Source organism: Heteronotia binoei, chromosome 15, assembly GCF_032191835.1.
Source record: "Heteronotia binoei isolate CCM8104 ecotype False Entrance Well chromosome 15, APGP_CSIRO_Hbin_v1, whole genome shotgun sequence".
NCBI lineage: Eukaryota > Metazoa > Chordata > Lepidosauria > Squamata > Gekkonidae > Heteronotia > Heteronotia binoei.
The window spans coordinates 24,698,304-24,724,873 of record NC_083237.1 but is presented as its reverse complement, the minus strand read 5'-3'; the positions used below and the strand labels follow the sequence as shown (position 1 = coordinate 24,724,873).

Below are 26,570 nucleotides of genomic sequence, written 5' to 3'. Positions count from 1 at the left end.
TTCCAACCTTCAAGGAATCCTTTCTTCCTCGATCCAGGTACCACAAAAGATTCTGGGGCATATTCCTGAGCCACTCTCAATCAGCCGGGGGCGCCCTCTTTGTGCCTACTGAGCATGTGCCCTAATTTGTGCGTATTATGAGGGAAAGATTGAAAATGGCACTTGAGCAGATTGGCTGCCGTTACTGGTCTCTCATAGCCAAATTTCCACTGATCGATTCCATCACTCTGTACCAAAAAGGGTGTCCCCCATAATCGGCACAGAGCAGCCCATACAATCCAGACTACAGTGGTCCATGAACAAGAGAGGCCAGACCAGAAACACGCCCCTTCCCAGCTACTTTCCCATGCTTGCTGGAGCCCCTTAGGAAGAATGAGGAGATGAGATGGTTCTGAGAGAAGAGTCCCCCTCTTGTTCCACAATGTCCCACAGTGTAGGAAGGGAATGATTGGGCCAAAAGTCTTTGCCCCCTCCCACTCTGCAGCACCCCCTGGAGGAGGAACACAGCGGTGCTCTGTCTCACGGACTTGCTTTTCCTTCCTTGCATCCTCTTCCTCCTCCTCTGGAGCGGCACTGAACAGTTCCAGGTCCATGGGGAGGCTTTCCAAAATACCCGTCATGGTTCCATTTCTTGGCGGTTCACAGCTTGTTCCGAATCAGAACCAGCATGCGGGCCGCCCAGTCTAAATACAGGTGAAACGAGTGGACGATGGCGTGTCCTGCTTGAACCACGGACCAGTGGGTGCCGTGGGATGGGAGAGTTGGCAGAGGGTCATTGGGCCGCGGGAGGCTGAGCTTCACCATCTGAGGAGAAAAGGACACAGGTTACGTTTTAATATTGATTTATTTAGAGATAAGGCCTGTTGTGAAGAAAAATACAACGGGCTCTAGAAAGAGGCTCTGGGTGAATGCCCTCTGGGTGAATGTCTTCCCACCCACCCACCCAAGTGAAGGCCTTAACTCCGCCCCCCACACACACCTCAAGGGGAGCTGATCTCTGCTATCTGGAGAGCAGTTGTAATTCTGAGTGATCTCCAGCCCTTGTCTGGAGATTGGCAGCAGTGATACCCCAGGAGAAAATGGCATTGTACCTGTCTGAAGTTCCACCCCTCCTCAAACCCCACCATCTCCAGGCCCCACCCCTTAAACATCCAGGAATTTCCTAACCTGGAGTTGGCAACCTTACCTCCTTCCCTTTATCTGCCCCTCTGACTTTAGCTTTCTATCACTTTCCCCTTCCCTGCAGCCTCTCGGGCGGGAGAGAGGAATGAACTCAACCAATGGCACACAAGTACTCTTGATTGATAGTCTGATGGGCCAAAGGTTGATGCACCACAGTCCCAACCAAACAGGTTGCTCAGATTTACCAAGACGAAAAGGGAATTATATATAAAAGGTACATACAGACATAGGTACCCCCTGCTTTTCTCCTCAACAGGGGACACAAAGTGGCTAACCTAATCTCCAGTTTGTCCTGACAACAATGACAAATTAGGCTGAGAGACAGTGACTGGCCCTCAAGTGTGGGGGTGGGGATTTACCAGCAGTACAGTAAGGCCGAGGCTAGTGTCACAGCGACATCTCCACTAACAAGGTGACATTATTTCTGGCACACACTGGAAGTGACATCATTACATCACCAGTGGCACAGGATGCTCTGGTATTTGGGCAAAAACTCCATGGTAGATGCCCTTTTCATCATAAGATTTTTTGCCTGAACAGCAGAGTGTCCTGTGTTGCTAGCAACACAACTGTGTCACTCCTGTGTCATGTCATGTCACTGCAATGCTGGCCTAGGACTCCCCCCCTGCTGCTGTTAAGTCTTTCTGCCAATTAGCTGGTTGGCAGGTGGAGGTGACCGTCCTGGCCCGAGCTCTATGTGAACGTCAATGGCAGCATGGGGATTCAAACCTGGGTCTTCCAGATCCTAGTTTGCCACTCTAACCACAGCCCTCCAAGCTTGGTCTCACAAGGGAAAGTAAGAATGACTTTCAGAGAGATGACCGTGAGTCCAATGTAAACCTGCCCCTGTAGTATCAACTCTTCTGATTGGACCACACAGGGGGTATGCTCCTTCCTCTCACAGCCTTACCAGGTGCTCCAGCCTCTTCAGCAGGCGTTCCAGCCGGACATGCACCGTGCCAATGTCATGCTCCATAGGCCGCAGTAGCGGCGCTGCTTTGCGCAGCCACTCAAAGTGGCGCTGGTAGCACTGCAGGTCAGAGCTGAGCCGGGCTAGGCCTCCAGAGACCTGATGGGAAGGAAGAGGAGAGGAAGATGTTAGAACGGAAGAACTGGGAGGGACCCACCACCCATCAAAGGAATATACAGGTGATGCCTCTCCTTATTCCAGCCCACAAAGGAAAATGAGTACATGGTGGAGAACTGGGAGATATTCTAGAAGGACAGCAGCTGAGAAGAAAGCGAGGCAGCTTGGTTGAAATCACAGCGTTGGAAAGAACCTCCAGGGTCATCCAGTTCAACCTCCTGCACAATGCAGGAAGTCACTGGGCAGAAGACTCCAGAAGCAAACTGGGCATCCCAGGGGCCAAAACGTGAGCTCCTAAGGCAAAGCCCCAAATCACATGGCAGGGATTCAGAACTGCTAACTGAGGGGGAAAGAAAACTGGAGTCCCCTCTGAAGCAACTGCCATTCAGTAGACGTAGAAAGTCAGTATTCCCTCAGGTGACCACTGTATCCCTGTCTGATGAAGAGGAGAGATTTACAGAGGAGGCAGGGCCCAGAGGAGGTCTCCAGAGGGCTGGGGGTGAGGAGAAGAGGCCTCTCACCTGGATGTTGGCAAGTTCCACAGCATTCATGGACAAAACGGGGAGCGTTTCCAGTTTGTGTTCTCCCTCAGCTGGATAGCGGTTTTTCTGTGAGGGTGGGGGAGAAGAATCATAATGGTAGGCACTTCAGCCCCACTGAACAGAGGGGAAGCAGAAGGTTACATTTTAAACAAAGACTAAACACATTTTAATTTGAGGAGGGGGGACTAAGCAGAGGTTGTCTTTTTAACTTTCAAAGAGGGTCTTTGTATTTTTTTCCTCAGTGGGTCTTTTTTAGGAAGGAAGATCCCAGAGGTAGACAATGGAGCTTCCAGCCATCTTCTCAACCTGACACCTCTCATGGGGGTGTTGTTGTAGGGTTGCCAGGTCTGTGTTTGGGGGTGAATCCAGAAGTTGGTGGGGTTTGGGGAGGGGAGGGGCCTCAGCAGGGCACAATGCCATGGAGTCCACCCTTCAAAGCAGCCATTTTCTCCAGGGGAAATAACAGAAAAACCACCAGAAGCAATGAAATTTACACAGAAATGTGTATAAATACGTTTTAGTGCAAGCTTAAATGAAACTTAAATGAAACAAAACTAAGGAACATGGAGCTTTTGTTGAAAGCTCCGTGTTCCTTAGTTTTGTTTCATTTAAGCTTGCACTGAAACGTATTTATACACATTTCTGTGTACATTTCATTGCTTCCGGTGGTTTTTCTGTTATTTCCATTGATTACACTGGTTCCAGTTGTTTTGATCATTTTCTCCAGGGGAGCTGATTTCTGCCAGCTGCAGATCAGCTGTAAAAGCGGGAGATCTCCAGGCCCTGCCTGGAGGCTGGCAACCAGGGCTGTAGCCAGGATTTTAAAAGTCAGGGCTTTTTCAAAAGTCAGGGGGCACCCTTTCTCATCCACTGTGGGGCTTGCCACTTCTCAGAAGCTTTCTAGGGTATGGGCAAAAGCTGGAGGCTCTGAAAGTGGCCAAGTCAAGGCAACCAACCCTAAAACTTTGGAGTCAAGAAGGAACTGCACCTTGCATACAAGCAGAGGGGTTCCTTCCCTCTCCCCCAGCCCATTCCACATGGCTTTCTCTGCCTCCCTCCTCTCTGCCTGCTGCTTTTGCTGCTTCAGTGCACTGTGCCCTGCTCAGCTCTCCCTGCTTCAGCTGCCACTCATGCAAAATAAAAAATGTAAGTTAGGGAGCCCAGCCTGAAAGTTAGGGGGCAGTGCCTTCACAGGCCCCCCGTGGCTACAGGCCTGCTGGCAACCCTCTTTGTTGGCTGGGCCAGAAGGCAAAACACCAACCTCACCACCTGCTCTTTTTCCTAGCTGCCCCCCACCTCAGGCCCTCCCCCTTGACTCCAGGGCTAGCTCCAAATTTTGAGGAGACCTGGGCAGAGGATGCCCAGCCCCTCCCTGCCTGCCACTGGGCCTCCCCCTGACCCACCCGCTGACCCACATACCTGCGCATCCCTCCCCCACCCCTTCGTGAGCCCACTCACCACCTGCACTCACCGATGCCAGCCCACCCCCCACAGGCCTGTTCCCTGACAATGCTGGGCGGCGCATACCTTACAAGCAAGCTGCGGGGGGCAGGCATCAGTGGCAGTGAGCCTCACCCAAAGCCTGGGGCCCAGGTGGCTGCCCCTGTTAGGTACTGAATCAGCCCCCCGCCCCCCTCAGGGTTAGATGATGCCAGCCCTGCTTGACTTTGTGGACAGGTCTAAGAAGAGGAGAGAGAGACTTACAAAATGATTGAAGAGGTTCTTGGTGTCACTCAGCAGGTTTTTTGCCAGGTTGACGATGGAATCGAACTCGGCTCGGGGATCTGAGGGCCGTAGCCGGGGGCCGGGCACAGCCCAGGAGCTCTCGCACAGGCTCAGCAGTGTCACCAACACTTGGCACAACCAGTCTGGAGAGAGACAAGAAATCAGAGTAAGGCCTGGCCTCCCTAATCCCTGAGGATCCAAGCGCAAGGCAGCCAGCAACGTGCAGCCCAGTGACAGGGTCTCTGTCCCCGTCTGGGCACTTTGCTAGTCCTGTCTGTCATCAAGTTTTGGCCTCCTGTCTGTAATCTCAGGAAGCTACACTCTGTCTCTTGGGTGGATGCATTTTGCCCCCAGGAACATACATAGATAAAGGAATGAGCATGAACACCAAAGGGCCATACGGTGCACACCCTCCCTGCTGTTTCACACACTGCCAATGCTAAGATACACTTCCAGCTGCTGATAACACTGTCCCAGAGTACATGAACTGTCAGCAGGGCTTTTTTTGTAGCAGGAACTCCTTTGCATATTAGGCCGCACCCCCCTGATGTAGCCAATCCTCCTGGAGTTTACAAAAGGCCCTGTAAGTTCTTGGAGGAGTGGCTACATCAGGGGTGTGTGGCCTAATATGCAAAGGAGTTCCAGTTACAAAAAAAAAAGCCCTACGCAGCACACACTGCTGAATGGTCACCAAACTTTAGCAGCCATTTCCTCCTAAGGCCTGGATTTATCAGAACAATCACTGTGTGAGAGCTAGCACAGTGTAGTGACTGAGAGTGGAGAACGCTAATCTGGGGAACTGGGTTTGATTCCCTCCTCTTCCTCCACATGAAGCCTGCTGGGTGACCTTGGGCCAGTCCCAGTTCTCTCAGGACTCTCTCAGCCCCACTCACCTCACAAGGTGCCTGTTGTGGGAAGAGGAGGGGATAGGTTTGCCAATCCCCAGGTCCCAGCAGGGGTTCTTCCGCTTTTTGAGGCTCCTTCCCACCCCCAGTCAGCTGGCCGGGGTGGGGAAGGCCCGCCCCCAGAGGACCATGTGCCTTGGGAGGCTTCAGTCTCCGATTGAAAGGCTTCCTCTTGGGATGGTGTGTCTGTGTTACTTTGAAGAAATTGGCAGCAACTCGTGAGTAGAGACGCTAATCCCTTGCTTCAGAGTCACCAGAAACGGGATGGGGGGGAGGGAAATGTCTGCTGAGCACTTCATTATTTCCTATGTGGAGATCAATTCTTATAGGGTATGATGGGGAATTGATCTGGAGGTTTCGGGGGCTCTGGGGGAGCTATTTTTTGAGGTAGAGGCACCATATTTTCCGTATAGTATTTAGTGCCTCTCTCCAAAGTACCTCCCAAGTTTCAAAACGATTGGACCAGGGGGTCCAATTCTATGAACCCCAAAAGAAGGTGCCCCTATCCTTCATTATTTCCTATGGAAGGAAGACATTTTAAAAGGTGTGCTGTCCCTTTAAATGTGATGGCCAGAACTCCCTTGGAGTTCAATTGTAACACCCTTGTTCCTGGCTCTGCCCCAATGTCTCCTGGCTCCACCCCCAATGTCTCCAGGCTCCACCCCCAAAGTCCTCAGATATTTCTTGAATTGGACTTGGCAACCCTAGGAAGGGAAGGTGATGATAAGCCGCTTTGAGACTCCTCGGGGTAGAGAAAAGCAAAGGATAAACACCTACTCTTGTACTATGAACTTTGCCTTCTTCTGGGTCAAAGAAGGCTGCACCTTCTTAAGGAGGGTGGAAGAGAGGAACTGGCCCAAGCCCACACAGTGAGTCAGTAGCAGAGAGAAGATTTGAATGCCGCCTCTTCAGACCAGAGCCCAGATTTGTGCCTCTTTCATACGTTACCATAAAGGCTTTCTCTGAGCAGAGAGACCCCAAGGCATTCCAGAATCTGAGGCAGAACTCCCTATATGGTGGTAAAAGTATAACAGTGAATTGAGAAACTGGCATTTTCTCCCCTTTAAACGTACCCCCCCAAACTGGCCAACTGTGTCAGGTTGCTTTGCTCTGCACCTTTTGCTTGTAAGCGTGGATGTTATCCAGGCCGGAGAGTAAGCGACAGCTTAAAAATCAAATGTAAACCTTAACCAGTCTCAGGTTTGCATTCCACTTTGTGGGGACCCCGAGCTCAGGACCATAGCCAGGATTTCATGTTTGGTGGGGCCCACAGCAGGATTTGTTGTTTTGTGGGGGGGACTGGGGGCCACCCAGTTTGGCAGTCCAGGGCTCTCGGAACTGTAAGCTGCCTTGAGTTCCACAAGCTCACCCCCCTTCTCCTGGGCAGTCACAGCAGCTCTGGTCCCCCCTTTCTTATGCACCCCTCTCTCAAAGAGACAGAGACCTCTTGACTCTCCATCCCCCTTTGCTCTGCAAGGGGAGAGAAAAAAGCAAAAATACCTGCAGCAATGCTACTACTTGTTCATAGTGGCAGTCAACAAAGGGGACAGATTGGGGGCCCTACAATGGAGGGGACATACAGTTGGAGGGGGGGGGGGGGTTGAAAGGATGGGCCTGGCCCCTCCCAGGTCCCACTGTAGCTACAGGCCTGCCCAAGCTGCACTTCTCAGGCATTTGTCTGCAAGAAAATGCCCTGGGTTTGCCACAAAGGGAATCAGAGGGGAGGGAGGACTGGCCCAGAGGTGCCCCTGAAAAGCCTCTGGCAAGAGTACTGAGCATCGGCTGGTTGGCAGAGAGACGGGGAAGGAGGGGCTGGTCGGTTAGGGAATTCCTGCCCCGTGACAGAGTCATCCCGGCGCCTTCGCCGTGAGGTAAGGAAAAAAGAAGCCCGGCCGGTATTCGGAAATAGTGATGCTGTCGAAGGAGGGAGGGGTGGAGGAGGGGGTGAGTCAAGGTGTTTTCATGGAAAAGCCATCCGATGTTGTCTTAGAGAGCGGGCTGCATATTTTTCCCTTGCCAGGAGCTGGGGACTCGGCCTGCCTTTCAAAGAAGGGCTTTATCGCCCCTGGAATCGAAAAATGTTCACCGATTCGCTGGTGTGATCAAAGGGGCCGATTTGTTACATCTATACAAAGAACCTTTGGCTTTTCATTGGCTTTTTGCCAGAGCTGACCCTGGCGAAAAGGGATCCAGGAAGAGGGTGGCCAACTTCTTTTTCTTTTGATGCCGCTGCTCCTGTGCTTTGAATGGCAGCGATAACAGGCAGCTTGCAGTGCCCTCTACATGGGGCTGCCCTTGTCTCAAACCCGAAAGCTTCAACTAGTGCAGAATGTGGCAGCCAGGTTGCCATTGGGTCTTTCCTTACAGGAGCACATTCAACCTGGGCTGAAATCACTGCACTGGTTGCCTATTGCATACTGGGTTCGTTTTAAGGTGCTGGTCCTTACCTGAAAGGCCCTATATGGCCAGGGACCTGCATACCTTAGGGACAGCCTTTCCCCACATGTTCCCCGGAGAGCACTTTGCTCTGGATCACAAAATCTGCTTTCAGTCCCTGGCCCTAAGGAGGCCAGGCTCATGACAACTAGAGCCAGGGCCTTCTCTGTAGTGGCCCCACGTTGGTGGAATGAGTTGCCGGAAGAAGTTAGGGCCCTGCGAGAGCTCATACAGTTCTGCAGGGCCTGTAAGACGGCACTCTTCCACCAGGCATTTGCAAACTAGATTGCTGGCTACTACAGTCGTCCGGAAACATCTGGACCACCTCTTGCAAGCTGCCCTGTAGCAGAAGCGGAAAGGACCATCTAAGATCTGCCTACAGAGAACATAAATTTGAATTAAAGGCCATAGCATCAAAATGTTAACTTTTCTATGTTTTTAAACTTACAGTTTTTATGTCTTTTATATGTTTATACTCATGCATAGGCATGAGCATGTAAGCTGCCTTAAGCCCGCTTTGGCGGGGAGGGCAGGATATAAATGGAAATAAATAAAGGTCGTTTTCGCACTCACCTCCAGCCAGCGCGACCCCCCTCTTCACCGCGCAGGATCTGCGCGGATTTCGCACTAAATGCCGCGGAGCAGCCTTTTGCGCCGGAAACTCCCGGCGCAAAAGCCGCTCAAACGTAAATCGCCAAAAAGCAGTTTGGCGTTTGCGCGGCTTTTGCGACGGGAGTTTCCGGCGCAAAAGGTTGCTCCGCGGCATTTAGTGCGAAATCCGCGCAGATCCTGCGCGGTGAAGAGGGGGGTCGCGCCGGCTGGAGGTGAGTGCGAAAACGACCAGATAAATAAATAAATGAACCTTTATCACCATGTTGTGAAAAAAGCTACACCTGCTGGATCCTGCAGATCAAGATGCTGTCTGAAGGCACAGGAGCACAGGAAGTGTGCTTTTTCATGGTCAGGTGGTAACCAATATTCCTTCTAAGCTGTGGAGTCTTGTGAGCAAAAATTCTACTTTGTGAGCTACTGGCATTAAAGTTGTGAGCTACTGCACAAATTAGTTTGCTCTGGGGCCATCCTGCCTGAGCTAAGACAAAAATGTGTGAGCCAGGGGCTAAAAAACTGTGAGCTAGCTCACACTAACTCAGGGAATGCTGGTGGTAAGCCTGGTTTGATACGATGATTTGGAGTTTCACTCTGCTAGCACTGAAGCCAAAACTTTTTTTCTTTCTGTTGCTCATCTATGAAATTTAACGTAGATAGATCCAGGTGGGCAGCCGTGTTGATCTGAAGCAACAGAACAAAGCAGGAGTCCAGTAGCACCTTTAAGACCAACAAAGTTTTATTCAGAATGTAAGCTTTTGTGTGCATGCACACTTCATCAGACAATGGAATGGGGTACAGTGAACAGAGCTACTCATAGCTGGTGGGCAGTGGTTAAGAATGCAAAGTGTTAAATCAGATTTTGCCACTGGATTCTAACTTTGTACCACTTTGCACTCTTAACCACTGCCCATCAGTTCTGTGTAGCTCTGCTCGCTGCACCCCATTCCCTCATCTGAAGAAGTATGCATGCAAATGAAAGCTTACATTCTGAATAAAACTTCGTTGGTCTTAAAGGTGCTACTGGACTCCTACTTTGTTCTTATGAAATTTAAATACAGTACCCACACTGGCCAGACTGGTGATTCTTAGCAGGGTCCATACAGCCCCCCTGGGGGCAATCTGGGGAGAGATTCGGAACTTTAGAGGGAGGGCAGCAAAGGGGAGCTCTTTTACCCTGCATATCCTGCCCAGAGGATGAAATCCCAGATCCTGGATCTCTCCCGCAGGCCCTTTAAAAAGCGGCATGGAGCAAACAGGAATCGAGCCGAATGTTCAAGAGTTGGCGGCTGGCCCTCCGGCACAAGGGCCTCATTGAATGCATGCCTGAGATCTGTGTATCGTATGCACGTATCATAAATATACCTAAATACATAACGTTGCCTTGTCTGGAATGCTGGTTTTATGTCCTCTCCCTCTCTCTCTTGTTTTTTGACTTGTGGTTTGTGGACCTTTGGATGATAATGGGGAGTACTTGGGCAGGACGCAGCGGATTCAGAGCGAAGAGCCGCTGCACCAGACGGCAGATGTTAAAATAGCTCTTGCCTCTTTTCCTGCATCTTTGTGCATGACACCCAAAGAGCAAAATTGGGGCTCGAATGGGGGAAAGACCCTCGTGGCTGTGATCGGAGGAGAACTCATAGGCAGGGCCTTTTTTTTTGTAGCAAGGACTCTTTTGCATCTTAGGCCACACACCCCTGATGTAGCCAACCCTCCAAGAGCTTATAGGGCTCTTCATATAGGGCCTACTGTAAGCTCCAGGAGGATTGGCTACATTGGGGGGCATGGCCTAATATGCAAAGGAGATCCGGCTACAAAAAAAGCCCTGCTCAGAGGTGATTTCTTTTTGAGTCAACATGCATCTCCTGGCACCGTGCACTGGCTTGGCAGACAATGAGGGGTCAGCCAAAGCAGCGTTTTACAGAGTTTGTTCTTCCAAGAACTGGAAAAGTTACTGGGTTGAGTCACCCGTTAAGCAAGACTGTTGATTGACAACGTATTCATTTAACACATTTGTATCCTGCCTTTCTCCCCAAGGGGCCCAAAGCACCTCACATCCGCCTCCTCTTCTCCATTTCATCCCACAGCAACCCCATGACTAGGGAGGTTAGGCTGAGAAAGCGTGACTGGCCCAAGGTCACCTAGCGAGCTTCCACGCCATGAGTGGGGATTTGAAAGAGGTGGTCTCCCCTCATCTCCCTCCTCTATAAACAAGAATTCCTATAGCTTTCCCCATCTTGTGTGATCCAACAGGTTATAGCTGACAGACTTTCCTGTTTCCTTGGGGGGGGGTGTGTGGAATGTGTGTGGACCTGACTGCCTTATGAAGAGGCTGGCTGGTAGGATGGACAACAGCAGGCTTTTTTTTTTGAGGGGGGAAGGAATTCCTTGTCAAGTTTCTGTTTATCATGCAGCTCAGAAGCCCTACTAGAAAATAGTTGGCAACCCCATCTCTGATGTATTACAGAGGTGATTAGGGCTGCCAGGTCTGGTTTGGAAAATACCTGTAGAATTTGGGGGTGGATCCAGGAGAGGGAGAGGCTTGAGGAGGGGAGGGGCCTCATCATGGTACAATGCCACAGAATCCTCCCCTCAAAGCAGCCATTTTCTCCAGGGGAGCTGATCTCTGTCAGCTGGAGATCAGTTGTAAAAACGGGAGATCGCCAGGCCCCATCTGGAGGTTGGCAAGGTGATGCTTTTTGTCTATGTACAGAGTGCCTTTCCTTTGCTACTCTAGCTATTCCAGCTTCTACACATCTGGGTGAGGTTCTGGGCAGGCGTGAACCCTTCCCTTTTTTAATAAATGAAACACAGGGAGAGATTAAAAGGTGGAATTCGCTGACAGAGGATGAAGGGATGGCCACAGGAATAAACAGCTTTAAAAGGAGATAAGACAGATCGATGGAGGACAGGCCTTATCTGTGACTCCCAGCCATGGTGACTAAAGGGAATCTCCACATTTAAAGGCAGTTAGGAGCCAGGAGGCAACATAAAGGGAAGGCCTCTGCCTCTATGCCCTGTTGTAGGCCTTGCAGACGAAACATCTGTCCACTGTGTGAGGCAGGGCACTGAACGAGATGGACCGCTGGGCTGATCCAGCAGGGTTCGTCTTATGTTCTTAAACCCTGTTGCTGTCTTGAATTCCTTCACAGCCTTCCTTTCCTCCTGCCTGCCCCCTATTTGTCTTCCCAGATCTGAGGCCTACCCCCTAACCTGTCTCCCCAGATCTGAGGCCTTGGCTTGTGCTGCACACATTGAGTCCCAGCTTCAACCCCTGCCATCTTTGTTGAAAGACAACAGGTAGCTGGGCTGGGCAGGACCCCACTGACTATGGGCGGATGTGGAACACACAAAGTTGCTTTATACTGAGTTAGATCTTTGGTCTATCCTGGTCAGGCTTGTCTACCCTGGCTGGTAGCAGTTCTCCCGGGTCTCAGGCAGAGGTCTTTCCCATCATCTATTGCCTGGCCCTTTTTTGCTGGGCATTGAACAAATCCCCAGGTGGGGGCAGGGGATCTCCCGGTTTGGAGGCCCTCCCCCCGCTTCAGGGTCATCCGAAAGCAGGTGGAGCGGGGGGAGGGAAATGTCTTATTCCCATAGGAAATAATGGAGAATTGATCCATGGGTATCTGGGGCTCTGGGGGGGGGCGGTTTTTTGAGGTAGATGCACCAAATTTTCAGTATAGTGTCCAGTGCCTATCTGCAAAATACCCCCCAAGTTTCAAAACGATTGGACCATGGGGTCCAATTCTATGAGCCCCAAAAGAAAGTGCCCCTATCTTTCATTATTTCCTATGGAAGGAAGGCATTGTGGTCCCTTTAAAAGTGATGGCCAGAACTCCCTTTGGAGTTCAATTATGCTTGTCACACCCTTGCTCCTGGCTCCACCCCCAATGTCTCCTGGCTCCACCTCTAATGTTTCCTGACTCCCCCCCCCCCCCGCAAAGTCCCCGGATATTTCTTGAATTGGACTTGGCAACCCTATGAACCTGGGACCTTCTGCACATCAAGCAGATGCTCTGCCACTAAGCCACGGCTTCTCAAAGACACAGCAGTGGGCTAGACAGACCAATGATCTAATGAGGCAGCTTTAACTGTCCCTGTCTGCTCACGTTAAACCTTTCCTCCTTGGCCCAAGAAGAAACCAAGGCAAGGCAGAAGTCATTACGATAGGATCAGCTGCAACCGACACATGGAATAAAAACAAAGTGTTGGACGTTATTATGGGAATAAAAGCCTATGTATTTATAACCATGAGGCTGGTTCACATAATCCCAGTTCCAGAAATACTGAACATGCAAAGGAGTGTGTGGGTTCACACACGCACACACAGCACCCCCCTCCCACTAGATGGATCTTGATCTTGTTATCAGCACTGGTTTTGTTCACATGAGATTGCTTTTCTAGTTTAAGGGAGGGGACTTCAGAGTCGCAGTAATCCGCCCTGAATTTCTTGTGAAGAAACCATGGGACAAAAGAAGTTTATACTAAGACATATTCCACAGGCAATAAATGTGAATCCATCCATTCATCCACATAATGGGTGTAACTTTTCTGCAAACTTGCAGTAGGGTGGACAGAAAGGGTTTCAGTTCTCCCACCCGCCGCCTTGTAAAGCAGTGAACCGGGGATTCTATTAAACGGCCCTTTCCCCAAACACCCCACCATGGAAACCACTGACCCCTCAGCTGCTCCTTCTGGCATGACAAACAGAGCCAGAGATCAATAGAGGTGACACAGCGCTGAATCTACTGCGGGGATACCTTCTTGGGCCTGTTGTGGAGACTCATGCAGCCGCGGATCGAGAGCCAAGACGTACATGCAGGGAGGGAGCCTCAGGAAAGGGGCTGGAGAAAAGGGGAATGGATGGACAGGCAGGCAGAGAAGGTTCTGGTTTATTGAGTCAGAGGAATGGATCGGGTGGAAAAGAGTCTGCATGACCTTTGGGGATGCATGTAAGTAAACCTTTCTAGGCAGGCTGCACATGAGGTCTGATGAGCAAGTGAACAGATATGGCCAGGGCTTTTTTTGTAGGAAAAAGTCCAGCAGGAATTCATTTGCATATTAGGCCACACCCCCTGACACCACCCCTGTTCTGCACAGGGCTAACAGGAACTCATTTGCATATTAGGCCACACCCCTGACACAAAGTCAGCTAGAACTGCGTTCCTGTGCATTCCTGCTAAAAAAAAAAAGCCCTGGATATGACTGCTTTGCACACGGCGCAATGGCAAAAGTGGGTCTTCTGCCAGGGACACAAGTGGCCAAGCACCACAGCCCATCTTGGCTCTCCGGGGTAGCAATCTCCATTCTGCACTCGGCTGTAAACTGTGCCTGTTGCATGTGATATTATGGTTGTAACTCTACTTCAAAGTGTGCCCTGAAAAGGTAATGCTGAAGTGGCCCTTTAGGCAGACCTCAGCAAAAGGGGGTGGACTGGATAGCAGTGCTTGAATTATTGGGCTCCAGAGGCCCTGGTGCACCATGCCCCCCACCCCACCCCATGGAATACAGGGATGGAGAGATTAGCAGATGGAGAAAGAAAGATTGTGTTTGTGCTGATATTCTGGTTAGATCAAAGTGATGCTAAAATGAAAGTGAGATTTTTGCTGGAAGTTCTGCCCCCCTCCCTCCCCCTCTGCTTCTTCCGAGCCAGAACAGACACCAGGATTGAGCTGCGGGAGACAGAACAAGACGGCGTCGCGTGGCGCACCACAGAGTCCCCCAGGGGGGTGGTTGGTTTCACAGCTCTGGGATTTACAGGCCTGGCTTGGCAGGACAAAGTCTCGTAAAGTGGCTTAAAGTGAGCGGGTGAGTGAGGAAAGGCATGAGTCGCAGCCAGTCAGGGTGGCTACAGCCTGCTACAGGAGATCTCTGCAAATACTTGTGCACACTGCACAACCATGTGCACTGTCATCTCTCACATCTAGCAAGTCCCACACGGCTACAGGTACGAAGATGCACATTACACAGATATGGCAATGACTACAAAGGCACATGCTTCTGAACATAGGGCTTTTTTTGTAGAAAAAGCCCAGCAGGAACTCATTTGCTTATTAGGCCACACCCCCTGATGGCACCATTGTTTCACACAGGGCTTTTTTGTAGAAAAAGCCCAGCAGGAACTCATTTGTATATTAGGTCGCACCTCCTGATGCTGAGTCAGCTGGAACTGCGTTCCTGTGTGTTCCTGCTCAAAAAAAGGCCTGTCCAAGCACATTCACACAAAGGCTGAATAGCATACACACAGAAACAGGCAGCAGTACACTCGAGCACACGAAGACAACCTGACGCACAGAAAGATACCTTTAGCTGTCTGTCCAACTCAAACTATCTGGGCAAGTAATGAGCAGCGGCCACCAGACAACTATACATAACTGACCTGCAGGACAGGAACTACATGTTTTTTGAGGGGGGGCAAAATTAAAAAATGACTCCCCCTTGTGGGCCATTCTGTCTTATGGTCCCATAGAATAAATGGACTCTATACCCAATTTGGCGCCCCCCTCCATCGGCGCCTGGGGCAAACACCCCCCTCTGCCCCCCTAGATCCAGCCCTGCTGACCTGTAGCTAACCTGCCCCCCCCCAAAAAATTTGCCAACTGGCCTGAAGAAAACAGAGGCTGAATGTGATGTTATTTCCCAGGTGATGTTATCTACCTGCATGCCAAGAAAAGTGCCACCTTCCCATTTCCACACATTAAGCTTCTATTTTAAAGGGAAAGGGAATTTTTCTCCAGGCCAGGTAGCAAACCCACCTTTCCCACAATACTGATGCTCCCCAAATAGGCATAGAAATAGGAAGGTCTTCACACAAGTACATTCAGTGAGCACTCAGATTTAAGAACTTGCATTTTCAAATTGTTGAAAGCACAGAACATGGGGCTAGGAGGACACCACCCCCCTCCCAGCTGCACACACAGGGGCTGATGTTTTCCCACAATTCTACAAAGCAGGAAGTTCCAAATATTAATAGTCAAGATCCTAATTCTTACTACTGGATCGTTCAGGAGGACTTTTTTGCACAGGCTGTAGGACTGTAGTGTAATGAAATGGTTCAGAAGTTTCATTGATAAAGGGATAGAGACAATCACCCCTGTGATTTTTCCGTTATCATAACTGTTCTCCTACTATGTAATTTCTGCTTCATTTAACGTTTAAATGCTTATTCTTTGTTATCAGGTTTGTTTCAGCTCTTCCAGCTGGCTCCTGAATTCTACAGTCCAAATCCTTTTGCACCGTTTGTTGGCTATCTGACACTGTTGATTGGTATTTGTTTATGCCATTAAAGGTTTTGAAAAGTGAAAGTGATTTGTATTTGATTTATGCCATGTAATCTGCCTTAAGTCTTGGTGAGAAAGGTGGAAAATAAACAATGACAGTTTAAAAAAAAAGAATCCAAAAGCCATAAGCAGTGCAGTTTTGCTTGACGCCCCATCATGACTGAAAGTGAGTAAAGACGAGATGGGATGGAATAGCAGTAAGTAAGTGGCTATATTCTGCTTCAAGCCCCCCAAGGGAGATAGAACTAGTCAGAAATTCAAGCTACATTTGCCCCTTCTCCACAGACAGATGCCTGAAAGGATGAAGTCTGGGGAGGAGGGGAGGAACATCAGAGGTGGGTTGCCAGGTCCCCTTGCCAATCTGGCAGGGGAATTGGGGAGCATTTTGAGGTGGGCAGGGACATTCCTCAATGTCCCTGATGTGATTACATCACCAGGAAGTGATGTCATCATGCCAGGGATGTTGCACGGGGGAACACTCTGGTTTTTGAGCAAACTTTATGGTAAATTGGACCATAGAGTTTGCCCCAAAACCAGAGCATCCCCCACACAATGTCCCTGTTTAGGGGAGAGGTTTCTCCCACTGGCCAGCTGGTCGGTGACAGAGAGGAGCCCCTGAACGTGGAGGAGCCCCACTGGGACTGGGGGCTGGCAACTCTAGTGAAATGCCATAAAGTCCACCCTTCAAAACAGCCATCTCCTCCCACAGAAATGATCTCTGTCATTCGGAGTTCAGGCATCATCTTTGATAAGGCAGCAGGTCCTATTGCTGTGGGTCTCTGGGAAGTCTCTGAACAATGAGCATGCCTAGGGCCATTTTGGAGACCCCTCTTGGAGGAGCCCCGTGGCGCAGAGTGGTAAAGCTGCAATATTGCAGTCCTAAGCTCTGCTCATGACCTGAGTTCGATCACGGCAGAAGCTGGGTTCAGGTAGCCGCCTCGAGGTTTACTCAGCCTTCCATCCTTCTGAGGTCGGTAAAATGAGTACCCAGCTTGCTGGGGGGAAAGTGTAGATGACTGGGAAGGCAATGGCAAACCACCCCATAAAAAGTCTGCCATAAAAACGTGAAAGCAACGTCACCCCGGAGTCAGAAACGACTGGTGCTTGCACAGGGGACTACATTTACCTTTACCTTGGAGGAGAGATATGTGCACAACAATGTGGAAGGGAGCAAAAAACGATGGGGTGAACCCAGCCGTAAAGCTCATCCCAGACAGGGCTGCCAAATGGTGTGAAGAAATCATCCTCTTCATTAAATATAGGCTTAATGGGATGTTATTTACCAGGTGATGTTATTGACCTCTGGCCCTCTTCCTTGTTTCAGCTGCCCATTTCCACACATGAAGGTCTCTATAAAAATGGCAGGATGTTTTTTTTCTCTCTTTCTCCAGGCCAGCTGGTGGCATCCCATGCAGCTGGAAGTGAGGAGATCACAGTCATATTGAAGGACAGATCTGGGTCTAGTCAGAGCCTGGATTGCATCCCTCGGAGAAACTCTCTGCATGCTGCCTTGACTTCCAAGTTGGAAGAAAGGCAAAAGAAAAACGTAATAAATAAACCAACACTACAAAGGTGAGAGAAACATCTCTTTTTTGCTGAAAGGGACTTGGAATCTTGATGTAGCACAATGTGTGGATTTGCCACTCAAGTTTTCTCAGGCTGGGATCCCAAGAATTTTGTCTTTTCTTTCTTGGGGGTGGGCAAAATTTTCTGTTGCCACAGCTCCCCTCCTAGAGCTGGTTCCCAATGATCTGAAAAGTTAGCGGGGGGGGGGGGGGGATGAAGCCAAGCCAAGCTGGTATATGCACATCATGCTCCTTTTGCACCACTTATTTTGACAGCTGAGCTCCGTAGGATGATACATCTACATCCATAGGAAAAAAAATCATCAGAGCTTGGAAGCTAAGAAGGGTCAGCCGCAGTGAGCACTTGGATGGTGGGAGACCACCAAGGAAGATGGAGTGGAAGGCAAGGGCAAAGCACCTCTGTCTCTGGCCTTGAAACCTCCATGGTCCTGTGGTCGCCATGAGCAGGGCCAGCCCTTCCACTAGACAAACTAGGCGATTGCCTAGGGAACCAACCTTCTGGGGCCACTGAATTGGGCACCCCCCCCCCCATGTTACTCGGTGGTGCTATCAGTGCAGAGGGGGTGCCAGAAGTTAGCCTTGCCTCGGGTGCCAGACAGGCCCTGGCCATGAGTCAGTTGCAACACGACAGTGCACAATTATTATTATTAAGCTGGGACTGGGGGTGGGGAGAGATACAGATTTAAATGAAGCCGCTGGGGGATCGCAAGGGCTCTTGGATGCCCTCTGTCCTTTAGTAAAAACTGATGGGATTTCTAATGCAGTCTTGCATAGAGATGATGCAACCCTCCTGATACGAAGGAGGGTTGAAACTGTCCACCCTTAACACAGGTGAACCCCTTTCCACTGGATCAACCCTCTTCCAGTCTGTGTAGCTTAAAACTCTCTTTTCATTCTGGATCTGAGAAGGATTTTGCCCCTTCTTTGTAGGGTTGCCAGGCCCCTCTGGCCACCAGCAGGAGGGAGGAAGGGGGTAAGGTTGCCAGATCCAGGTTGGGAAACTCCTGGAGATTTGAAGATGGAGCCTGAGGAGGACAGGGACCTCAGTGGGGTGCGATGCCACAGAGTCCACCCTCCAAAGCATCCATTTTCTCCAGAGGAACTGATCTCTGTAATCTGGAGATAAGATGGGGATCCCCAGGTCCCACCTGGAGGTTGGCATCCTTACTTCTTTGGGCAGTCCATTTCAGAAGTGGCCCAGGGCGCCATAAAGTCCATTCAACAGCATCCTCACATACAGTGGGCCTACCATCCTCCCTGAAACAGATGATGCCTGCAAATCCATTTATGATGCTATGACAACCTGGCCTATTAAATTTAGTCAGTTATGTTACACCCCTTCTCCATCACCTTTACATACCAAAAATCAGTTTTATAATCCAAACTGATCGCCTGAGGCAGTCACTTCACTCTGCCTCATGGCAGGGCCATTTAATTACTTAATTTTCTTCCCTGCTATTAAAAAAAAGAAAAAAAGTAGCATCTTGCCTCTCATTTTATCCTGCTCGGCTGTAACTCCATTTGTGGCCCATCTCACTCTGGCAGATTTCACGGTTGACACTTTTTCCCCATAAAGAAAGGTTTGTACCCCCGTAATCAAGTTTACCTTCCATCTCCAAATATTACTCAAGGTTTATAGAGCACTTTTAATTCGTAGATTGCTTCACAATCCTTAGCTCATTCTCCTTTAATAGAACACTCTGAGGTAGCCATCCCCTGACCTACCTCCCAGGGTTGTTGTGAGGGCCGATGAGATAAGGGATTGTAAAAGTCTGCTGCCTGCTAAACGTGGGCTATAAAAACTCAATAAACATGACTAGATGCAGACAGCTGGTGCCAGAAAACAAGAAACGCTATTGAGATACGTTGATTTTTTCCCCCCATTTGAGCTTTTTATTATTATTAATGTTAAAGGAAGAGATTGGTTGGTATCAAAGCATGCAAACTCTTGAGTCACACAGAACTCTTCAGCCATCTGGTAATGAAGAAAAGGTAATGTTTACCTTGGAGAAAAATTAAATAGTGCAATCCTTGGGGAAAGTTGATCTATCCCAAAAGGATCACAGAAAGAACTGGGGGGGGGGGGGCGGAAATGTTCAGCCTATTTTTCAAGAATGGGGCAAGACACTCCGGCTGTAAAACTATAGGAAGGTAAATGCTAAGTGACTCATTAGGGGTGGATCCATACTGACTATGATGTTTCTGTGCTGCTGAAGCATCCTTTCTCCGCATTCCATTGCAACAGGAGGAGAGAATACAGCACTTAATATTGCGTTGTATTCCCCATAAAATTCCCCATAGGCAAATTCCTGCCAAGTGTCTACTGGGAAGTTCCCTTTGGCAGAGTTCCCGCTTTCCCCCAGCGCTTTTCCTTTTGTTCCTTTGTTTTCATCCTAATTAGTTATTTGCACTCCACCCTGTCACCGCTGCCTGTTGCTCTGTCCTTCATGAATAAATGCTCAATCCTCACTTCTTCCCTTGAAGGTTAGGTGGGTTAAGTGCTGCTTTTTACTTTGTAGCAAGCCAAAGTCACTGCTCATTTTTGTATTTTTTTTAAATTTTCCATTTTGCTTATTAGCAAATTTAGCGAGTATCATAATTACAATATAATATCCATAAGGCATTTTTTTAAAAAAAATATCAGTGACTCCAGCTGATTTAATAGTGCAAACTGGTATCTAATCCTCTTCGTGAACAAGAGATGATAATTTCCAACTCAGTCTTAAATACCTAACAACCTCCTCCTGCATAAGAGCAGGAAGTAATCAATGAAGCTGGAAGGAGGAGGAGGCGAAATTTTAAAGAGACAGCAGCTCTGAGAAACCTCAGTGCCTTGGCGGTCCACACAAGACAGCACAACACAGCAGCTGCTTTATAACCTGGGGTGTGTGTGGAAGATCACCACAAATCAAGTCTGGACAAAAAACCAGAAAACCCACACAGAAAATAGTGGAATGCAGTGGGTTGATTACAACATCACCTGGATTTTCTCTAAAAACGGAGTGAATAAATCATGGCAATTGTAGTCTAAACAATTCATGTGGAACAACAGAGGATAAAGATCACTTTGGGGTCAGAAATTTCTGAAGGCACAAGCTATACTCCCTCCCACCAAAGAAAGGCTTTGTTGGCATTGATCTGTCCGAATGGTGGGTAATTTCCTTCTGTATTAATGTCAGCAGTAATACACAGGCGTTCTTCAGTGGACAGTCAGTTACTCCTTTTGCATTCTGATGGCTACTCAGGCTGAGAAAAAAACAGAAGCTATTCCATAATACTTTGCAGCAATTAAGGGAGAATAGATATGGTCTGGCCTGTCCAAAGGCCACTTTACCTTAATATCTATATCCAGGCGGACTGCATGCCTTGAGTCTAAACTGTTAATATTTTTCCCCCTTGCAAGCTATTTGGTTTAACAGAAACACCCACAGCTTTGTCTTCCAAAATAGAAGAGTTTCATGCAAATCCATTCTACATCACTGATATATCAGGGTATTTGTTTCACTTCTCTAAAAAGTGACCCCAAGAGGAGGGATTTATGTCGCCATTGCAAGTGGCAGCACAGGCACTAGCCAATAGGAGTTTATGACATCAGCAAAACTAAACAGATGACTATCAACAACTCTAGCCCTGTGTCTGGCGAAGAGTGCTTTGACTTTTTGAAAGCTCATACCCTAAAACACTTGTTGGTTTCTAAAGTGCTACTGGACTCAAATCTAACATCTCTAGCCCTGTTCACATGTTATGGCAAATGCATGAACATCCCGCATGTGCATTTGTACATCCGTTAGGTATGAAAGAGACACTTTACGAATGAAAATGGGGACTAGCACCTGGTCAACTGTGGGGTTTCAATTGCATGTACATGCATTAAAGGAATTACTGCACATGCATATCAAGAAAAATCAAGGTACTCCATACATGGATTGTATGTGCATGCACTGTAACTTGTGAATGGGGCTCTGATTGCAGATGTGAGCCTAGCATTCACTCAGCATTTCCCTCTTTCTGGCTAAAAAGCCAGGGAAAAAACTCATTTTCAAGGTATGGACAGATAAGTGTCAGGGGCATTCAGTTGTGCAAAAGCCAGGTGCACAAGAAAGCCCAGTGCCCTCTGAGAGCCCTTTTGCATGGCCAGCATGCAAACAGAGTGAATGCGGGCGATGAGTCTGCAGCTGTCCCATTTTGTTCCTAAAAGCATTACTTGGAAGTCATCTTCACGTACATAACTGGGGCAATGGGTTGATTCACACACATGTGCTCATTGCTTGCACACTTACAGCATTAAGTGATGACTTCTGTGTGGCAATGAGCCATTGGCATACTGACACCCCAGAGAGAATGTTCAGAGTGTTTCTTCCCAGCACCTTGGTGGTGTCAGTTCACACACTGAAGCTGCAAGTCATCACGGGATGAGCAATCAAACCAGGAGCAGTCTTGCCAAAGACATGTCCTAATCAGGTGACCTTCATTCCCATGTTCAGCTATTTCACGCAGGCAAGCTTGTTGTGTATGTGTGAACCATTCCTTCACGATGTATCACGTGCGGAAGGAATATCACAGTGCGCTGATGTGAGACCGCCAGCATTTTCATAGGACAGTGTTCCCTCTAAGCTGAGTTAATGTGAGCCAGCTCACTGTTTTTTAGCCTCTGGCTCACACATTTTTGCCTTAGTTCAGGGGGAAATGGCCCCAGAGCAAACTAATTTATGCAGTAGCTCACAAATTTAATGTCAATAGCTCACGAAGTAGAATTTTTGCTCACAAGACTCCACAGCTTAGAGGGAACATTGCTGCAGGGCTATTCAAGTTCACACATTCAGGCAGAAAGATCAACTGATGTATATGCATGTGTGAACCTATATTTAGGGCTGGGGATTTTTAACATATGACCAAAGAGAATCTTTATGAGACTAGGATTGTGTTTTATGGAACAAGAATGGATTTATAGAGGGAACACATATTTTGGACTTGCCCATATTTTGGACTTAGTGGCTCATCCTCAAGGGCAGGGGGAAGAAGAAGGACAAGGCACCGAAAGGGGGGTGGTACCATTCAGACATCTGTAAAACCCTTCAGAGGGAAGCCTCTTCATGTTCCTCAACATTAAGCTTTGACCCTTTAAAGTTTTTTGAGGTAAAGGGGAAAGTGCTGTCCAATTGCAATCAGTTTGTGGCTAAACCCATAGGACTTTCAAGGGAAGAGACAAACTGAGGTGGGTTTGCTATTGCCTCCCTCTGCGTAGGGACCCTACACTTCCTTGGTGGTCTCCCTTCCAAGTACCACCCAGGGCTGATCCTGCTTAGCTTCTGAGATCTGACGAGATTGGGCTAGTCTGGGCTATCCAGGTTAAGGCACTGGGAGGTATATCTCTGTTAAATGGCACACGAGTCTTCAGAAGAAATCGAGATTATAAAATGTGTGTGTGTGTTAAAGGTTCAAAGAGGGGTGCTCCTTCCAGTCAGCGACATTTGAGAAGTGTGAAAACCTGGATGGAGAAAGGAGCTTGTGAGATCATGCCATGTCTCCTAGGCACACACCAAGGATGGCTGCTTCATTTCTGGTGTTGTCTGAGCCAGGGAAGTCTCTGGTTCAATTCTTTCCTCAGCCATAAATTCCCTAAGTGACCTTGGAAAGATTCAAAGACACATTTCCCTCTTCCCGACCATACTGGCTTACCTCAGTTGCTCAAACAGCAGCTCATTCTACAGGCAGGGGGAGAAGAGCAAGCATTGCTGAGAAACTGTACTGAAGACTCCAAGAGCAGCGCTAGAAATCTGGCTGATTATTATAATGGGTTGCTGCTTGGCCAGCTCCCATGGCAAGCGTTTGTGCCATCACTACCCCTGCCTGGAGCTGGTGTTGCATGGGAACTTGGCACACAGCTCAGCAGTCCCATTTAGGAAGCTGACTGATACCTTCCTGCAGCCATGCGGGTCCCTGACCACGCTGACGTAACGTGCAACAGTGGCTGCACCACTGCCCATATTGGTTTCCTCTTTCTTCTTGTGAGCAAGAGTGGCCATTTGAACACTGCTGGGTCTGGCATGCACATGTAAGAACACTGCTTGAATCCTTATCACTTGATAGATAATCCATCCTTTGAGATCTCCCGGATGAATGCGTGAACGGTTTTCTCTCTCCCAAGTGCCCAGTGTTGGAGGCGATAATAATGAAAGTTCTATTCATCTGTGATGGTTCATCCACACACATGAACGGCAGCATCACTCAGGGGTTAACACGTATGTGTGAATCAGTAGTCAGTAATTTATTCTATGTGTGTAGTCAGTAATTTATTCTATGTATTTGCTTCATTAATACCCTCCCACCTTTCTCTCTGATTGCAACCAAAGGGACTTGCATCATTCTCCTCTTCTTCATGTCATTCTCACAACAACCCTGTGAGGTAGGTTAGGCGGAGAGTGGGTGGCTGGCCCAGGATCACCCAGTCGGCTTTGATGGCAGAGTGGGGAGTTGAACTGGGGTCTTCTAGATAGGGATTCCAGCCTCCAGGTAGGGCCTGGGGATCTCCTGGAATTACAACTCATCTCCAGACTACAGACATCAGTTCCCCTGGAGAAAATGGCTGCTTTGGAGGGTGGACTCTATGGCACTGTACCCACTGAGGTCCCTGTCCTCCCCATGCTCCATCCCCAAATCTCCAGGAGTTTCCTGACCTAGAGCTGGCAACCCTACCCTCCATCATCTGCTGGGAACCTAGCCTGCCCTACTCCTGAATCCTCGTTCCACACTCTAACCACTCCGTAACACTGGCTCCTATACATCACTTAGGGTTGCCAGCCTCCAGGTGGGGCCTGGAGATCTCCTGCTTTTACAACTGATATCCAGTTGGCAGAGACCAGCTTCCCTGGAGAAAGTGGCTGCTTTGCAGGGTTATGGCATGCTGAGGCCCCTTCCCTTCCCAAACCCTGCCTTCTCCCAGCTCCACCCCCAAAGTCTCCAGGTATTTTCCATCACAGACCTGACAACCCTAGCATCACTCAGGCTGAGATGTCAGGGAACTTCTGCTCTTAAAGGGGGGGAAATGGTGTTTTTATGTTGTGTGAAGGGCAGCCAATTGATGGGAACTTGGCACAAAGAACAAAATTAGGGGGAATACATGTCACCTGGAATAAGATGCTAGCTTATAGGGGAGGCAGTGGGGAAGGGTCATGAAAGGGGCAACTTTGCCTTTGGTGGGAGAGGGGGGTTGCCAGAAAATGAAATGACAGGGATTTAATTCATTATATTTGGCATCGGTGCCTTTTGTTCTAAGAAGTCCAGCTTGGTGTAGTGGCTAGGGTGCTGGACTGAGATCTGGGAGATGCAGGTTCAAACCCTCTGCCACAGAAGCCAAGGATGACCTTGGGCCTGTCATTCCCTCCCAGTCTAACCTACCTCACAGGGTTCTTGTGGTGAGAAGGGGAGAATATTATCCACCGTCCTCGGAGGAGGAAGGGCAGGAGAAAAATGTACTAAAGACATAAATAAGTGCATGCATGCTCCCAAGAAGCCTGTGAGACAGGTTCGGCTGAAAAGACAATGCTTGGCCCAAGTATTATGGCTGAACAGGGACTTGAACCTCCTTTTGCTTTCCTCACACTTTTTTTTCTATGGTGGCAAAAGGAGTCTAAGCTGAACTTCAGATGTGATTATTGGGAGGGGGGAAATACTCAATGTGAGTCAATAAGGACAGGTAGAGAGGATTGTGCTCTTTTCATCTTATACTGAAATCTTAACGGAGATATGTAAAATTTTCCTTTAAAGACATAGTCAGGCATTAACTTCTGACCTGCCTTTTGGCCTTCCCTTCTCCTGTGCCCTCTTGGACTTGCCCCTCACCCTGCAAGCTTCTTCCTTGGAAAGAAATCTCACTGATAGCAACAGAGCTTAATGATTGCCAGGTAAAATGCTGCAATCCTAAATCTGGTCTGGAGTGACACACAACACCTCCCCCCACCCATATTACTGGATTGACTTGAAAGGAAGATGATTTTGAGTGTAAGATACCCCCCACCCTGAAAAGTTATACATGGGTAGAATGGTAACTTGTAGGTTAACTTGTAGGTGAATGACCCCCCCTCCTTTTAATGGCATAACAGGAAGGGGGGGAACTAATCTTGCATTTGCATAAATAAGATCTATTTTGGGAGAAAGAAAGAAAGAAAGAAAGAAAGAAAGAAAGAAAGAAAGAAAGAAAGAAAGAAAGAAAGAAAGAAAGAAAGAAAGAAAGAAAGAAAGAAAGAAAGAAAGAAAGAAAGAAAGAAAACTGAATATACATGGATCTGTCTCTATAGGAGAGACATCAGACTTCTACCTGGTCACTTTGAGCAATGCACAAGAAGTCTAACTTCCATCCCTTTCCTCTCACTCCCTAGCTCAAGAAGCTGAGAGAACTACTCAAACAGAGAATTAAATAAGGTCTAGGCAGAAAGACAAACTGACACCATTCCATCAACATGAAGCCCATGTACTTCAGTGGAGAAAGCTGAATTCTCTTTCCTCTGAAATCAATGGGATGTAAAAGAGTTTAACTTTGAAGGGACTGCACCCAAGGTGAGGAAGCAGCAATAAATTCTTAACCAAGGTGTACAGAAAGGCAGCCAAGCTTTGGTACACAGCTGGAGGTTTGTCTATACCACTGTGTGTGTACACTACTAGCAAGCAAGAGATGTCTTAAAACCAGCTAAGACTGGTAATCAGATGCCTGTCCCTCCAAACCTCAGCCCCAGAACCTGAAAGAGCATCGATACGTCCTAAATATTAAAGATGCCAGAAGTTCCATCCATAAGCAATGTTACATAAGGCAAACTGTCTGTGTACCCAAGCCAAAAATCGACCGCTCCACTAAAAAGCAATAAACTTGATCTAGGAGACCATAAATCATGCAAAGTGCACAAGATGCATACATTATCTGTCAATTTGTACATTTCGAGACAGATTGTGCTGTTAAACCAAGGATCTTTAACAAGACAGCAGGAGCATTAATTTAAACAGCATAAAAAAGGGTGGTTTTTTTTTTCATTCTGCCAAAACAAAATAAAAAGTTTAAAGAAGAGTAAAACTTACTTTTCATGTTTTTGGGAAGATTTGAGGGTTTCTTTTCCCTGAGTTTAAATTCCCTCTTCTCTGATGTCAAAGAAAAAACAAAAACAGTCCTCTGATGGTTGGAGTTTGGTTGGATTCTTGTAGGGTTTTAATTTGGAAGTTGCATTTTT

General features: G+C 48.4%; 1 protein-coding gene across 1 annotated transcript; it reads right to left on the bottom strand.

Moving 5' to 3' along the window:
- Positions 1 to 341: 341 nt before the first annotated feature.
- On the bottom strand, positions 342 to 26,570 carry IL11 (interleukin 11). Its single transcript, XM_060255295.1, has 5 exons — positions 26,422 to 26,570; positions 4,516 to 4,679; positions 2,791 to 2,877; positions 2,093 to 2,251; positions 342 to 804 (listed from the first exon to the last, which is right to left on the bottom strand). Exons 1-5 carry the CDS (start codon positions 26,426 to 26,428, stop codon positions 640 to 642), a joined length of 582 nt encoding a protein of 193 aa, XP_060111278.1. The 5' UTR covers positions 26,429 to 26,570; the 3' UTR covers positions 342 to 639.

What these genes read in the sequence shown, in the direction of transcription:
- IL11 (XM_060255295.1), bottom strand. An exon ending in TGGAACTTGCCAACATCCAG is followed by an intron (nt 2,252 to 2,790) that starts GTGAGAGGCCTC and finishes CCTTCCCATCAG; the next exon opens with GTCTCTGGAGGCCTAGCCCG. An exon ending in TGAAGAGGCTGGAGCACCTG is followed by an intron (nt 805 to 2,092) that starts GTAAGGCTGTGA and finishes TTTTCTCCTCAG; the next exon opens with ATGGTGAAGCTCAGCCTCCC.